At 42.0% G+C, this 15,891-nt stretch overlaps 11 protein-coding genes across 11 annotated transcripts; 3 read left to right on the top strand and 8 right to left on the bottom strand.

Moving 5' to 3' along the window:
- Positions 1–80: 80 nt before the first annotated feature.
- On the top strand, positions 81–1,118 carry INP1 (Inp1p; the record flags this gene model as incomplete). The annotated part of the gene is made up of 1 exon (XM_018132955.1): positions 81–1,118. The coding sequence occupies one exon, from the start codon at positions 81–83 to the stop codon at positions 1,116–1,118; it is 1,038 nt and encodes a 345-aa protein (XP_017988444.1).
- A 157-nt stretch (positions 1,119–1,275) lies between these two features.
- On the bottom strand, positions 1,276–2,442 carry TOM40 (TOM complex pore protein TOM40; the record flags this gene model as incomplete). Its single annotated transcript, XM_018132954.1, has 1 exon — positions 1,276–2,442. One exon carries the CDS (start codon positions 2,440–2,442, stop codon positions 1,276–1,278), a length of 1,167 nt encoding a protein of 388 aa, XP_017988443.1.
- Positions 2,443–2,703: 261 nt separating this feature from the next.
- On the bottom strand, positions 2,704–3,063 carry CSE2 (Cse2p; the record flags this gene model as incomplete). The annotated part of the gene is made up of 1 exon (XM_018132953.1): positions 2,704–3,063. One exon carries the CDS (start codon positions 3,061–3,063, stop codon positions 2,704–2,706), a length of 360 nt encoding a protein of 119 aa, XP_017988442.1.
- A 181-nt stretch (positions 3,064–3,244) lies between these two features.
- ERG2 (C-8 sterol isomerase ERG2) lies at positions 3,245–3,916 on the bottom strand (the record flags this gene model as incomplete). The annotated part of the gene is made up of 1 exon (XM_018132952.1): positions 3,245–3,916. One exon carries the CDS (start codon positions 3,914–3,916, stop codon positions 3,245–3,247), a length of 672 nt encoding a protein of 223 aa, XP_017988441.1.
- A 360-nt stretch (positions 3,917–4,276) lies between these two features.
- LRO1 (phospholipid:diacylglycerol acyltransferase) lies at positions 4,277–6,166 on the bottom strand (the record flags this gene model as incomplete). The annotated part of the gene is made up of 1 exon (XM_018132951.1): positions 4,277–6,166. One exon carries the CDS (start codon positions 6,164–6,166, stop codon positions 4,277–4,279), a length of 1,890 nt encoding a protein of 629 aa, XP_017988440.1.
- Positions 6,167–6,469: 303 nt separating this feature from the next.
- ATG3 (Atg3p) lies at positions 6,470–7,369 on the top strand (the record flags this gene model as incomplete). Its single annotated transcript, XM_018132950.1, has 1 exon — positions 6,470–7,369. One exon carries the CDS (start codon positions 6,470–6,472, stop codon positions 7,367–7,369), a length of 900 nt encoding a protein of 299 aa, XP_017988439.1.
- Positions 7,370–7,614: 245 nt separating this feature from the next.
- RAD14 (DNA repair protein RAD14) lies at positions 7,615–8,761 on the top strand (the record flags this gene model as incomplete). The annotated part of the gene is made up of 2 exons (XM_018132949.1): positions 7,615–7,647; positions 7,739–8,761. The coding sequence occupies 2 exons, from the start codon at positions 7,615–7,617 to the stop codon at positions 8,759–8,761; spliced, it is 1,056 nt and encodes a 351-aa protein (XP_017988438.1).
- Positions 8,762–8,788: 27 nt separating this feature from the next.
- VPS27 (ESCRT-0 subunit protein VPS27) lies at positions 8,789–10,576 on the bottom strand (the record flags this gene model as incomplete). The annotated part of the gene is made up of 1 exon (XM_018132948.1): positions 8,789–10,576. One exon carries the CDS (start codon positions 10,574–10,576, stop codon positions 8,789–8,791), a length of 1,788 nt encoding a protein of 595 aa, XP_017988437.1.
- A 277-nt stretch (positions 10,577–10,853) lies between these two features.
- Positions 10,854–11,618, bottom strand: ROT1 (Rot1p; the record flags this gene model as incomplete). Its single annotated transcript, XM_018132947.1, has 1 exon — positions 10,854–11,618. The coding sequence occupies one exon, from the start codon at positions 11,616–11,618 to the stop codon at positions 10,854–10,856; it is 765 nt and encodes a 254-aa protein (XP_017988436.1).
- Positions 11,619–12,047: 429 nt separating this feature from the next.
- On the bottom strand, positions 12,048–13,562 carry CLN1 (cyclin CLN1; the record flags this gene model as incomplete). Its single annotated transcript, XM_018132946.1, has 1 exon — positions 12,048–13,562. One exon carries the CDS (start codon positions 13,560–13,562, stop codon positions 12,048–12,050), a length of 1,515 nt encoding a protein of 504 aa, XP_017988435.1.
- A 952-nt stretch (positions 13,563–14,514) lies between these two features.
- On the bottom strand, positions 14,515–15,717 carry AW171_hschr53389 (HER159Wp; the record flags this gene model as incomplete). The annotated part of the gene is made up of 1 exon (XM_018132945.1): positions 14,515–15,717. The coding sequence occupies one exon, from the start codon at positions 15,715–15,717 to the stop codon at positions 14,515–14,517; it is 1,203 nt and encodes a 400-aa protein (XP_017988434.1).
- Positions 15,718–15,891: the final 174 nt, after the last annotated feature.

Raw genomic sequence — 15,891 nt, 5'->3', positions numbered from 1 at the left:
CGCTTATAACCTTTGAAAAGTTTGCTATATTCGCTACTAATTGTTGGAGTGGTTGGTTAAAGTGTGTTACTGGCTGTATAATGGCTGCTAATTTAGTGACATTAAATGGCACTCCCGCTCATTCAAAATCCATAATATTTAAAAAAGAACTAAAGCCACCAGATGGAAACGAGGAGTGCTCTGAATACGGAAACATTTACGCAAAGATGTGCAATGCTTCAGTCTACAATAAGAAACAAAATGTACCATCACATGGTTTGAAGTCATTTAATGATTCAATCAACACAAATCTGGATAAAGATATAGATGAAAGGAATACTCCGGTTTCTGGCGAACGAGTTGTCCTATTTAGACATAATAGTGTGCGAGTTACTGCATATTATCCTCTGAGCACCCTGAATTTTAGCTCTTTAAAGACCATGGCGTTACCAGATAGGAATGCTGAAGCACAGAAAACTATAGTTCTCGAAAAAGGACCGTTGGAAATATATCAAATAATTGTACCGTCTATATCTCCGCCCTCTCAAAGCTTAACTTACTTGTGTTTGGGGCGAAAAGCCGATATAATACGGCCAATCTTACCAAAACTGAAGATATCCATGCTGAGTGATGAAACGAGCATATACTGGGTGTTTATGTTTAATCCGGATCACTTTTGGAAGGTGGAGTTCCTTGATGCTGATGATTACAATCAGTTGAACATTCTATTCGAAAATACTATCAAAAGTATTTGCCGATACACTAATGAATTGACTGTTGATGAAGATGAAAGCGCTGACAATGATGGCGAAAAAGAAGAAGAAGATGATGATGATTTGGAATATTTATTGTATATGGACGAACCGGAGCGAAATGGTGGAAATCCCCCTTTTGCTCTGAGCAATGACTCTTCTGATGTGAACACGCAACCCCCTCATGCTACCGAACCTATCAACCATGCATTTAAGCGAGCTATAGGAGATGTTTTGGGTAGTGCTTTGCGAAATCAAGCCGAGTTGGGGCCTGTGCGTTTATCATCTCCTCTTCCAGTAACGGATGAGCTTTCCGGTACGCACGAAAATAGTTCACCTGTAAACTCTAAGCTCTCTAAGCTTTGGCGCTGGATTGAAGGTGAATAGCGTTTTCAAAAACTCAACAAGTTCGATGCAGGCATCGACTAGCAAATAAAATTTCCTTCACCTTAGTTACATAACTTAGATCCTTTTTTTCTTATTTTAATATAGACTATAAACAAGAGTACATTTCACAACTGTATATCGCTCAGTCTAGAAATATTCAAGCAGGAGGTCCTTGCAATGGGTTACCATTAGCATCTAAACCTTGTTGCATCATCAAAAGTTCCTCACTACCGGCTGTCTCAAATTGCAAACCACAACCAAGTTTGGATTCGTTCTTGAAATGGTCGATCTCACTACAGAACAAAACGGATAATGTTGGTATAATCTTGCGTTCCAAGAAACATCCGACCTTACCGTTGGAGTTGATAGAACCACGGAATACAGATTGTCTATACTCGTACTTTGCACCAATGGTGGTAACACCTTCGATGGTAGGCTGGATACCAATTGGTTGCCCGATGACAGGGTCCATGATAGGGTTCATGGAAGCCTGTAAAGTGGACTCAAGACCGGCTTCAACATTTGAAGCAACCTTACGCCAGAAAGAAGCAGTCAATGCACCATTAGCTTGCAACTGTCCAGAAAAGATCCAATCCTGTTTAGAAGAGACATAACGGGCCGCGTATGAGACAGCGGCGTCAGCAGGCATTGACGCCTGACCTCTGGAGTACACAGCTTCAAGACCAACTGCTAATTGTGGTGTGATACTTTGCAAAATGGAACCGACGGCAACACCTGCAAAAGCGCCGTTAGCACCGAATGATGGGTTTAAGGACTTAAAGTTTAATGAGAAATCGGAGCCTTGGAAGTCCTGCTCCAACTGGCACATCGTAGGTTGACCCTGCGAAACTTGCAAAGTTACCTTCGACACGTTGTTTTTGTCCCAACCGTAATGCAATCTACCAGATAGCGATAAGTCGTTGTCAACGTTAGCCTGCATGAAAAGGTCATCATTAGCAAAAAGTGCAGAGAAAGCATAACTTGGAAGGTTCTCAGACCCCATTGAGAAAGTGTGAGAAGTCTGGAAAGCAGGATTCAAAGAGAATGCCTTGTTCAAATCAGCTCTTAGACCAGTAAAGAAGTACTGCGTCAAAAACACGTCACGTGACACTTCCTTGTTCAAGTTCTCCATAGTACCTGGATTAACCAATGATAGGGATTTTCTATGAGCTTGGACATTGTTGTAGGCGGTAATTAAGTATGACGAGATTGGATTGGATGACCAAAATGATTCCTGACCTTGCTGTTGAGGAATTGGACTCACACCTGGAAGTGCTGAGATCTTTGAAAAGTCTCCTAATGGCAATGGATTGTTCGAGGACATGGTTACAAATACCTCTAGCGGCAAAGGATTGTTCTTTAATTGGTAATTTTAATCAAATTATTTAAAATTAAGTATCTTTAAAGTCATTAGTAGTAGATTAACATCTTAGTAGAATGGCAATACGCAAGCAGAAAATTTTTCACCGTAAATAACGATAGTTGAAGCAAAACGGTCGAGACTATGGATGGCGGGTAAAATAAAGGTCCTTTAGAAAAGACGCTGTGCTCCTTAGCGGTATCTTGGTTATCTGCGTTTCGCTATCTAGTTGAGTAGTTCTTTTATACGCTCTGCTAGGCGTTGTTGTACCCCGCGTTTTGCGGTAAGTTCCTGCTGCCGCTGGCGGACAATCTCCGGACCTTGCTCGCAGGTCGTGGATAGTAGCTCAATACAACTTGGATCTTCTGTTAGGTAGCCTTTACATTGCTTTAGGCGGTGACGGATACTCGAAGTTGCAGTTTCTAGGTTGTTTGCACTATTATTAGGGTCCTCTTTAAGTTGGTGGAGCGCGTAAAAAATTTGAGGGATAAACTCAGGTTGTTGGGCGGAATGCTTAGTCAAAGTATTATGTATCTTGTTCAGCGTTGGATTCTGGAGCCCATTAGGCTTCTGGGTCTCGGACATGGCTTTAGTGTTGTTTGTTCTGTGAAGGATTTAATCATGTTATATGTTATTTACATAAGTAATAAACCGAGCGAGCGGAATAAGCGGAGAACACAGGAGAACAGTCTAAACAAGCTTAGTCAATTTCTTGGTATTTAGTATACAGATCAATATAAATACCTTAACTGCGACCTTTGCTACTTTAGAACTTACGGTTCACAAGGAAATTACGTAACATATTGGTGGCAGAGACTTTAACGGTTTGATATAAGGTTATAAAGTCCATTGTGCTGGTGAAAGTGTCTAAAATACCAAATGGTAGCATACATGGAATCCATCCCTGAGCGAGCTCTACTGCAAAGGTACCTGGTTCCATGCCGTATTGCTTTACATGGCCGAGTGGGAGATGGTGCGTCATTCCAGGTTTGTATACTTCTTTCGTGAGCGCGCTGGCATTAGCAGCGTATTGCTGTCCATGAAGAATGGTAAAGTAGTCATCGGCAAAATGGATACCTGTGTGACCCTCCGTACCAACCATAGAGCCAAAGAAGATCAAGTACTCACTGAACGATGCATGTAGCACTAACATTTGGCCCATTGCCCCACCGGCGTTGTTAAAAAGCCAGTCTTCTTCTACCATCTCGTTGATAAATTTGTCACCATAATGACTAGCTAATTCATTTCTAACATCTGTGAGAAGGTCCTTTAGGTTGAAGTCCGCGGATGTTGTGTCGTATTTGGCCAACGCGTCATTACAAATCTCGTTTATGGTAGCGGGATCAAAAATATAGTGGTTGGGCAACCAGGTATAAACGGCCTTATACATCCAAATACTCAGTAGCGCCAGAGCGCTGATAATTCCAAGCCAACGCATTGTACGGATTGATGATAGAGTTGCTGAAGCTGGTGAAGAAATGTGTCTGAAGTATGAGTGAATTTTTTTATAAATGTACTGATAATGAAGAAAATTTAAACTGAAGAGGCTATTTACGCTTCGCGGGCATTCCGGGGAGCGGCAACCCTAGTCCGCTTAGGTTATTCGATGCGGCAGCTAAGTCAAGCGTTGCTTCAACTACCACATTTCTTAGTTTACTTGATCTCGTAGGTGCTGATGCTGCAGACCGCTGTGGAAGGCGAGGTTGCACAGTTCAAGAACACCTTTTGCATAAGTTGTTAGCTTTGCGGTGAAGCAAGTGGATGAACAGCACAAACACCCAGTGTTTGTATATGCATGTTAAAGTGGGAATGATAATATTCTAGTCCATTCTGTCATGTTGGTAATATAATGGGATGCAATGGAGCTCCCTTTGCCAGCAGCTATTTTAAGAATATACTCGTTTAATTCTGCTCTTCCTAGAACATCAACATGTTCAGCGCTCTTGGCACCGCCTCTTATATCAAAACGCTCGGGCTGGTGCAACATCTCTACAATGGTGACGGAAATGTTCGCAGGGTTATAAGGTGAAGGGCCCTGTGCCCATTTGTGACACATTGCATGAGTTAGAACTGGTACAGTACCGTCACCGTCTGTGAAGAAAACCGGAGGATTGCTATCGTAAGCTATTGTAACGTTGAGACCTGAAGACTTACTGTCCTCCTGGTAGACATAAGCTCGCTCTGTGGGGTTACCAACTCCGTATAGACAGTATATTTTCATGTTGGGAGCGTTGGGGAGCGCCACTTCCAAGGGATTCGTCCAGTGAGAGTGATGTTTCTCGTTGTTCTCAAGTTCTTCCCGTGATTTAGCATATCCAAATGAGTATTGATCGTGGATACGCTTCTGCAACCATGGGGGCGAAAACTTCAATATGTATTCTATAGCACCTTCCATAGTGAGATTACGAGGAGATAATTCGTTTGGGTCATGTTCAAACCTAATGAAATTACCATACGTGTCTGTATTGTTGCTAACCACGTCCTCCACAGAGTAGCTCATGTTACCCCAGACAAGATTGCCGCCCTTAGGCAGCATTGATGGGATTCCACCCCATGTCTGAAGCATTTCAAGACGCTCTTTACGGCTGAAGAACTTTTCTAGACCATACATTGCCAAGGAGTTCAGATCGATCGTATCTTTCATCTCGCCGCTGATTAGCGCAGGAACTGTCTTCGGCACACCAAGTAAAGTCCCTGCCACATTGACAAATGAGTCTATATATTTTTCAACCCAACCGTCACCACCATTTCCATAGTATTCACCATCGGCTTCGACCCATTTCAAAAAGTAGTAGATCACCTGCGCTCCCATAGAATGGCCGATAAGCACAGTTTTCTCACCAGTCAAATCATAGCTTAGTTCGATATCACGCTTCAGCTTGCTAAAATACTGATCACGGCGTTCCAAATCAAGATAAGCAAGCCGCCAATCGTATGCTGCAGTGATCATCTTATTAGGCTCATATCCAATAGCACCCAAGTTCTGGAGTACCTTGTTCCAAATCCAAAAGCCCGCAACAAAAAAATCTGCTGCCTCAAACCCTTGCGCTGCTCGGAGGGTGTAATTACTTGGGTCAAGCCCCGTTTCGGGATCCAGCATCACATGTTTTAGCCAGCACGACTTTTCAAGTACCATAGTCTTCAACATGTAAAATGAGCCCCATAAACGTTTCCTAAAGTGAGGTTCACTGTCACACTCAGAGGACTTATGTAGCCCCCAAGATTCAATACCAGTAGAAGTAACTCCGGGAACCATTATAACCGGGTGTTTACTAGTTAAGTTCAATTCTCTCCGTAACTGACGCCCAACTGCAAAATTCGTCGTCAGGTCTTCATGAGGCTTGTGAAAGTTTGTCAATTGGAAATCAGCAATGAGAGCAGAAAGAGTAGACGGAACTGAATCCTTCAAGTCCACCATATACTCCTGTAAAGACTCAAAATTCACGTATTTATCCAACCCTTCATATGTCTGCCTATCAACATTTGTACCCACATACAATGCAATCAACAACCCTAATAACGCACCAAGTGAAAAAATAACCCGCCGCGATTCATTCCAATGTTTGTGATCTGAATCTTGGTCTATTACTTCACTTTCTGAGTCCTTTTCATCTATAGCTTGAAAATTTCGCTTGTCTGAATCACTAAGCGACGTAGAAGGGCGCTTCTTTCGCTTAATTGTACTCATAAAGCTTTGTATTCAGTGAAGTTCAATTCCAAATATGGTTGAGCCCAAGAACCTTTCAACCTGACCGGTAAATTCTCTTTCTTTTATAATACTTAACGTATGTGGTTTGGACCTTGTTTGATTTTTGATATTTTTACTCACTTGGCGCATTAAATAAACATCCCCTTATACTTAAAGTCCGTAAAAGCCTCTACAACTTCTACTGTAATAACGTTCTAGGAATCTGGTACTCAAAGTTTACTAGTATCTTATATCAGGACAAGATAGCTTACCTTTCTTTTACCTGGAGGAACAACTTACGGAATGTTAAGAAGCACTTTATCTAACTGGAGAGAATACTTAACGCCAGTTTCGCACCAATCAACCTTTGAGAACACAGGGGAAATTACTCCAGATGAATTTATTAGAGCCGGGGATTATTTATGCCACATGTTTCCTACATGGCAGTGGAACGATCGGCAACCCGGGATAGCTTACAGGGACTTTTTACCGAAGAATAAGCAGTATCTAGTTACTAGGAAGGTCCCTAGTAATGTCAGGGCAGCGGAATATGTATCTGTAGAGGGGACCGACAAGGCTGGAGAGGACTCTTATTGGGTTATGGAGTCTACCAGGCCGATCGAGGCCGGAAACGGTGAAGGGAAGGCAGAAAATAAAGGGAAGAGCAGCGTTGACATTGATGAGTTGCTGCAGGAAATGGATATTGAAGGTACTGACGATGCTGAGAACGATGTTGTGAGCCTTGGACAAAAATATACCCGGTACTACGATCTATATATAGCCTATTCCACTTCCTACAGAGTTCCCAAGATGTATCTGGTTGGTTTTAATAGTGATGGGACACCCCTCACACCTCAAGAAATGTTTCAAGATATTGCTCCTGATTACCGTACCAAAACTGCAACAATTGAAAAGCTCCCATTTTTCAAGGCGTCTACTGTTTCCGTTTCTATCCATCCATGTAAGCACGCGAACGTGATGAAAGTGTTGATGGATAAGATCAGAACAGTAAAGCAGCGTCAGCAAGACCAAAATTGTCGCCGTGAAAAAGCTAGTAATTCTGACAGTGACGAAGAGTGGGAGGACTTGCAACAGGATGTTGACAACGGATTACGTGTCGACCAATATATGGTGGTATTTCTAAAATTTATTACAAGTGTGACGCCAGGCATCGAACACGACTATACAATGGATGGATGGTGATAAATACGTGTTATAATAGCCTGGCATACACTGTCAGCTAAGAGCTAGAGACGGTGTCTATTAATCTTCTAACTACGGGTAATCACAGTTAATGGCGTCGATTTATGGTCACATGATCGTCATTATCTAATTGCGATTTCAGCTGAGCTGAAATTAAAATGTCATACGAAGAGAACTAATAGCTTTCAATAGGACGCTAATGTAGCGCATAATCGTACTGATTCAAGTGTTGCTGTTTGTGTTTCATGGTATTGACAGCGGAACAGAAAGCTGCTATTGTATGTATAGTAGTTTCAATGTTATTTCTTTATAAGAAATGGTTAATTCGATAAATGCTTTCAAAAGTCTTAATGCTAACAAAGGATATAGGATGCTAATCGAAGAAGGGCTCTAGAGAGGTTAAAACAGCGTGGCATTACGAAGTCAGCTGGAGTGGCGACTGTAGGTAATTCAGGGGCTACGCCTTCTAGGGCATCTGTTTCTACTAGACACCTGGCGCAGGAGATAGAGCGTACTATCACAGGAAATGAAGGCTCCAAAAGGGACAATTCTGCCATCGGAAATGGGGGATCGGCTAGTAGGAATTCCACATCGAATTTAGGGGAAATAACGAGTGCTAAAAAACAATGGATTGCGCCTTCGATCAGAAGGCAGGACTATATTGAATACGATTTCTCCACGATGAAGGATGCAAACGGTGGATTTATTAGTAATGAGGCTGAGCGCGAATGGGGAGACAATAATGATAGGGAAAAGACTTTGGAAGACTGGCGGCGCGAGCAGCGTGAACGGAGGGCGCTGTACGAGGATGCGCCGCCGCCATTGGATCTTTCGCTAATTCCGAAGTGTACAGAATGTAATATCAACGTAGAAATGGACCCTATCATGAAAGAAGTATTTCACTTGCAGGTGTGTAAGACATGTGTAAGAGCACACCCTGAGAAGTACTCTTTGCTTACAAAGACTGAATGTAAGGAGGACTATTTTCTGACGGATCCAGAATTGAACGATAATACGTTGTTTGACAGGCTGGATAAACCCAATCCACATTCCGGGACATTTGCTAGGATGCAGCTGTTTGTTAGATGCAAAGTTGAGGAATTCGCATTCAAGAAGTGGGGAGGTGAAGAGGGCTTAGACAAGGAATGGCAGCGACGTGAGGAAGGTAGATTACAGCGACGTGAAAAGAAGTACCAACAACAAGTTAAGGAAATGAGACTGAAAACAAGGGCACAAGAGTATACAAATCGACTACAGGAAAAGAAACATGGTAAAAAGCATGTACATCAATTCAGTGCTCCCGTTGAAGGAGGCGCGAATGAAGATGGGATACCAGTTTCTAAAAGAAGATGTGTTGAATGTGGCCTAGAAATTAGTGAGATATTAATGTAAATGTAAATATGTATGCATGCGATAAAACTACAATTCAATGAGAAGTTGTTCCTCTTCTTTCTCTGCTATATCTGAATCTCTTGCATTAGATTGCCAATCGTTAGCGACCTGGATTTTCTGCTGTGGAACGGTTGGAAAATCGAAACCAGTAATATTAGCATTATTTTTTGTTTCATTATGATGTTTTGACGTACTTTGTACGTATGAAGGCTCTGACGGTTCTGCGGCGGGTAAATTTCTTGCTTGGAGACGGTATGGGTCGTCGGAAGGCTTTTCCGATATGAGAGGAGTTGGCGGTTGTATGACAGTTTTTGGGCCTATTAGAATTTCATCCAAACCGTTCACGTGTAAAGAGGATCCCCGATTCTCTTGTACAAACGATGGAACCCTCACATGTCTTGTAGGTGATTCCTGCCTAATTGGGGCCCATTCCAGAGTAGTACTCTCCATCCTATTGTTAGTGGTTTGGTAAGAATAAGGATCGTGTGGGACCTGCGGAATGGCGTACTGCTGTGAAAAATTGATATTCCTTAACTGTCTTTCCAAAATGGCATCGTAGCTCGTAGTTATTTCAGATATTTTGGCGTTCATATCCAGTAAGCTGTTATACTTAGTGTATGTGTCATTCAAAGCCTGGTTCAAACGTGGCCTTGTACCAAGAACCTTTTGGTACAGTTGCTGTAGCTGTATGTTTTCCAAGACAGCGGATGCAGGCTGGCCTTTCATCTTATCAACAAGAGTTGCAAAAAGTAATATATCGTCTTCTTCAGATGGGTTTAGTTGATTAGTGGGATATTGGGCAGCAGGGAGACCAGCGTGAGAGACTTCGTCTACTTGTGATGCCCTCCTCTGCTTTTCAAGCTCGTGCTCCTTCAAACTTGCCTCAATAGCTGCCTTCAAATCAGCGTCTTCCTCCTCCTCCTCCTTTATGGTGGCTTCCTTCGTGCTCTTGACATTAGGTATCACAGTGTCAGAATTACGGGATTCTCGCAAAGAAAGTTCAATTGCTTTCCTTAATTCATTGTCTTCATGGTCTTCATTATCGTGGTGTGCATTCTTTTTCTGTTTGCGTTTCCGGGACTTCTTGGAATAATGCCTTCTCGTTTCATGGCCATCGTAACAGGAGTCACATACTCTAACAGACTCTGGAATTCCTAGTTCTGGCAAAGGTAACTTGTGCGAGGAATGTTCCTGGCAAAATATGCCCCCACAAGAACGGCAGTGGTGCTTCCGATTCAAAATGCTGAACGAATTAGAGCAAATCATACAAGCATCCGAATCAACCCACTCCGCCGGCGTTTTGGAATCAAACATCGCTTGAGAAATATTTAAATAGTTCACCGAGTCCGTAGGGAACTCAACTCCCTGGTTTTGCAATCTTTCATAAACGTTCACAACATAGTTTAACTGCGAGTCATTTTTAAACGCTGTGTAGAGTTCAAAAACCATCCGCGTACATAGTTGGAGCAAATCACTATTATCCTTGATCTCTTCGGATAATACAGTCCTTTCTAAACAGTCCATAAACTCCCTTGAGCACACCTCTTTCAAAAATGGTGTACCTCCATTTTTAATGCAAACCTCAACAAGCTTCCAAGACGCAAGCTGAGTGTTGGCATTTGAACGAGTTTGCATGATGCGCTTCTTCAAAGACCTCATACAATCTTTAGGAGCCAATCTTCGTGATCTAATAACATCAGAAACCTCCAGGGCCAGAGAGAGATCAATTTCACCATTTGGAATACTTTCATTTGTAGCTCTTTGTATGCAATCATCTAGCTCAGAAATGGTCTGAGCAGCGGAACTGACATTCATTATACGGAATAATCGCTAATACTAGTGATACAGTAGATATCCGGACGATTAAATTGGTGAAAGCTGTTGACATGATGGTTAACAGGAGCAACATTAGTGATGTAGACAAAAAAATAATAGTGTAACAAAAGGGCTCACGTGAGATGAATTAGATACAAGGAGACGTAACACAGCAGGAATACGACCTAAGCATTACTATATATACGTCTAAGAAAGTAGGTTTTGGTATATGACTGTATCAATTTCATCGGTGACTCTCCTAAAAAGCTGCTAAAGATTAAATTGTAAAGAATGCCAAAGAACCAACTCCTATGAGTGCCGCTCCACACCACCAGTAAAATTCCGAGTTAAACACGGATTGTTTCTTAACGGCATTAGTCTTGTACTTATTTTCGAGACTGCGTTTAACAGTATCTCTTAGACTTCTTTTGGGGCTGTTAGTTGTGGTTATTTCAATACCACGGGCTGCGGTTGGTCTAAGAGTAACAGTTGGTAGCATTTGTGGAGGTTTGAAAGCTAAGTAGAGCGGCTGTAGGGGACTACCATCGAAGGCATACAATTGAAGTTTCTGCTTTCCGTGATAGTCGTCTAGTTCAACAGTAAAGCGCTCGAATAAGGTGTCATGACTATAGCGAACGTATTGAGATTTTCCCTTATCATTGCAAGGATCACTAACTAACTGCCTTCCGTCAACACTGAAAGGTTTCAGCACCATACTACCATTCTGGAGAATTGTGTACTTACCGTGCTGGAAAGTTAGGACTGCTACCGGGCAACTTGGATTCCTTGGGTTTCCAGAGACTCTGTATGCGGCCTCTTCATAAAATCCGTCTTCAGTGAAAGAATATGAAATACCCGGCAAGGAAGGTTCAATGAGTAGCTCGTCTACTGGGTCGAAAAACCCAGGACCTGTAAAAACTTGATTCGATTTAGATGACCATGTACCATGTAAGTCTTTTCCGGACTGTACCTCCGCCCACGAGCAGGTTAAAAATGTGCAAAAGACAAGTATAGCAGGTATATTAAAGGGAACCATTATCATAATATCTTCCGGAGCTTGCCAACTTTAATATAGTACAAGTAATTCCTGGTATAAAGAACTCTTTCCAGTTATTTCCGTCACAGTTCACCGTCTAAGCCAGTGAAGAAGTACTTGATTTGCTGAGAACATCAGGGTTCAACGTTATATAATTACGTACGTAGTGATGTTTGATTATCCAGCCCGCTGCTGGTTATTAATACCTAAAGCAGAAGTTTGGGTCTTTAAAGCTCCCAATAAGGTGCTATATCTTGGGGTTCAGGAACTTTCAGGGTCAGCTGGAAGTCTCCAATGCTATAGTGTCAACTTTTTTTTTTGCTGTATGTATGAATAAAGTATAAAAAGGAATGACATGATAGGAAATAATAGATAATAATTATAATGCAATTGTTGTGTTTAGAGTCCTTGGGGTAGTTATGCTTAGTTTAGTTGCTATACCAACGAATTCATATTGCCTAAGGCAAGAGATACAAGTGAAGATCTATTGCTATTGCAGATATTAGATTCGTCATCTGTTACGCCATAAAAATTATTATGACCGGGGAACTTTACCCTATGTGGTACAGGATCGTGGTTCTCTTTATCTTCCGCGCCAATAACGCTGACCTCACATCCGTCTCTATCTCTCGCTACTTTGGAGATGCTGTTGACGCTAGTAGTGCTGCCGCCCACGCTATTCTGTTTTGGAACGCAGAAAGAGTATATTTGGGGCGTTAGTGGAGACTGCTGGTTAGAAACAGAGCTGAAAACACTGTTTTCTGAGTTGCTTGTTGTCCGGAGCGGTGTGCAGTTCGAGCGCTGAGAATATGTGGGTGACGGTATTGAAGGCGGTTCGTAAAAAGTAGAGCTCTTGGATAGGTCCATGGCTGCTGCCAATTGGAGCTTCTTGTGTAGTGCAAGGTGGTAGTCTTTGACCTGTGCCACAAATTGTAGGACGCCCAACTTATTTTGGTATGCATCTAGTAATTCAGGTGGGCAGTCGATGACAGCGTTGACAAAGATGTTTAGGACAGCGGCCTCGTGCGATGGGGTTGGGATAGGAGTTAGCAGAACAGGTGCTAAGTCCTGCTGCATTAACTCATTAATAATGGAAAAAATGCCGTGGGAAGCCTCGAAGACCTCGTATTTCAGCAAATCGTATTGCCATACAGAGAGGTCGATCAGGAATGTTTTGATGTTGATTAGTTGTATCTTCGCATTCAAGTCCTGGTCTTCCTCCGAAAGATCGTCTTCAGTGGCTGCGCTATCCTGGGAGTCCCTCTTGCTTGTCGCATACCTCCTGCTGTGTTCCAACTGCTTTTTATAAAGCTCATATTGTATTAAACAATTTTCATCAACATTGAGAACGTAATCATTTATCATTGGTTCGTAAATATCCCATGAGAGTGTATCAAGAATGTTCCTCTCCATTTGAGCAAACATAGACTCGTCGAAGAGATGAGAGCCACCGCAGTAGTGGACCAGTTCCGATAGCCTTGGAATACGGGCTCTCGGATTGGGTCCATAAAATCTTCCACCGGTGGGAACAACAACGTTGTTTATAATATGATTACAGCCTCCCCATGTTTTTGCCGCTAGCCACAAACAGGTCCCGATGACTAGCTTGGACTGGTCTCGCAGGACGACACGTTTGGAACAGTAGCGGTCATAGAGCCTAATTGTATGAAAGAAAATACCGTTCGTAACTCTGGTCTTTAAAGATAATTCAAAAGCGAAGCTGACTATAATACTCCTGGTTTGTATAGGGTTCATCTCTGGTTGCTGGTCAATTAGTTTAGGGTCAGGTTTGACTCTCGACGAGTGTTCCAACACATTTTCTGAAATCTCATGATGATAATCTTGCACTGTCTCATAATGTGCAAGTAATTCAGCATTTGATAGTTCGATTGGATAGTACTTCTGTTTGGCATTAACAATTAACCCTGCAGGAACAGTTGCTGGGCTCATATTCTTAAGTTAATTAGTGAATGGTCACAAATGCTATTGGGTTTGTCAACTAAATGTATAAATATCCTGGAGTCCAAATGTATCGCATTAATATGATGGTCGCGCTAGTGAATAAAACGAAGGAAATTAAAGACGATGTAATCGTTATTATGGCAATTCTAATAGTACAATTTCAGCAGTATGAGGAGGGTATCTTGTAACAATGTGTTGCAACGTCTTCCTACAAGATAATTATAAGTGGATGCGTAGCATAGCCGTATCTCATTGAACCATTATATATTGTTCTGGTTGTAGAGCAACCCAAACGCCATTCGACCAGGTTAAATCTGTAACTATCGACAACGCCAATTTTTCCTGTCTTGTTGCCCCCAGATCTTCGGTTCCATCCTTAATGGAAACAGCAGATACCAAACCTGCCACGTAAAATAGAACAATTCAGGCTCAATGCAGGGGTCTGATAGCTAAACCGCCAAAAAACGTTTCACTGTACTGCGCCAGTAACTAACTTCAAACCTAATTGCCGATGCAGACTCCCGAGAGACTTCGTTGGCAATGGAAACACCAAATGAAAAAATTTCCATGGAAATTTACTAGCAAAGTAGTTTCCTTTCTTGGCGATTTGAACTTGTAGTGTTCAACTTCCCATGCCTTCAATTTAAGAAAGTCTACTTTCAGTTCTAAGGCGGCACTCTGACGCGAAAATTTAGATGCAATTTTTAACATGGCCATGGGTAAGAGGAAATACGGGAAAACAATCACATCTCATCTCGGTTAGCCCGATATGATGTAAGGTTGTAGACAAATGGTCAATCCTGCTGCGTCATGAAGTAACGTTAATACTGGAAATAGGAAACGCTTTTACTCAATTGAACGCGTTTTTTCACAGAGTAATCATTTTAAAGTTAGCAATTGACATCAAAGCTGAATCCGGTGTTGCAGAGTTTAGGAAAAATTACTTGATAGAATAGCAGCGATCGGAATCTGTGAAACATAACCGTTTCGGAGCTAGTCCAATGATATTCTCCGGGAGGGATATACATAAAAACACATCACGTAATTGTTCAGATGGACCTTCTAGCAGGTCAAACTTGAAAATAGTATTCGCGCGACCTGCAAACAATGCACAGATCTGCTGCTTCTGAGCTGTCAATAACGTTATTCCGCTAGATTCTTCCTCTGTCTTATGGTTCTCGGTGTTGTTGATGGTGCCTTTTTCAGGCACAACTACTCGCATTGAATCCGGACCTTCAATACTGCCATCCCATTCGTACGCAATTTCGTTTACCTGAAGTAATGTTTCGTCGATGACCCCTTCGCCAGATTTCCGCACTCTGACTGGTTTTCGTCCATAGTCTTTTAGCTCCACAGTGTCCACTATCGCCAGGTCCAGCGGTCTGTAAAGAGATATTGCTATCGAGTTTGTAACCAGCACTAAACTCCATGCATCGTCGAGAAACTGTGCTGCGTTTATGGTCATATTTGGAAAGTGCTGCGAAATAAACGGCGCGGTGCTGTGGTCCACATACAGTTCTATCATACTTTCGTTAACAAGCGGGCTACACGAAATTATCCCAAAGGCATCACCCTTCCTAATAATCCAATGTTTATCTAAACTATTGTTTAGCACAATTGAGTTCCCAAGCCCAATACTATCTTCAGCATTGGCTTGTAATACATAAGTATTCAAATAAAGTGCATTGGTCATGGTGTGTTTGTCAAATTTACTCACAAAGACTTGAAAGCTGTGCTCATCAACTGGGTATATGTCATTGCATCCTATCATATTCGTCTGGATATAGCCGAGATTCTTTCTTCTGTGGGTGTCTATGCAATACAAACAGCCGCTGATCCCATCTGCGACCAAAATAATACCCCTCTCCCACATAACCTCAAACTTAGATACCTTATAATCCACTGACACAATGTCAGCGTTCTTAAAAGTCTTACTATCCAAGTCAAACGTTACCAAACTGAATTTGCCGTCGTTAAATATCACCATTAGTAGATCAGTATCCTGAAACCGGCAGCAGAGCTTAGTTAATGGGTCAAGAGGCCAGCTTTTAACTAGCTTTTCATCAAAAAATAAACGCAATCTACTTTCATAAAGGATCAAAGACCATGATTCATAGTACCAATTGTTCCCTGTAGCGTTCATAGCCCCATATTTATTCACTATTATTGCATGTTTAAACAGAATGTTACCTCCAGCATTTCGCGCTATAAAAAATATGAACCTCCACTTGTACCTTGGGTTTGTGGTATGCGCGAAATAAGTGAAACATATGAAGATAGCCTCTAGTACGGTGATTTGAGGAGTTCAGAAGTGTAT

This window comes from Eremothecium sinecaudum, chromosome V (assembly GCF_001548555.1).
Source record: "Eremothecium sinecaudum strain ATCC 58844 chromosome V, complete sequence".
Classification (NCBI taxonomy): Eukaryota; Fungi; Ascomycota; class Saccharomycetes; order Saccharomycetales; family Saccharomycetaceae; genus Eremothecium; species Eremothecium sinecaudum.
Note: the sequence above shows the minus strand (reverse complement) of the source record. Positions and strands in the feature narration are given on the sequence as shown.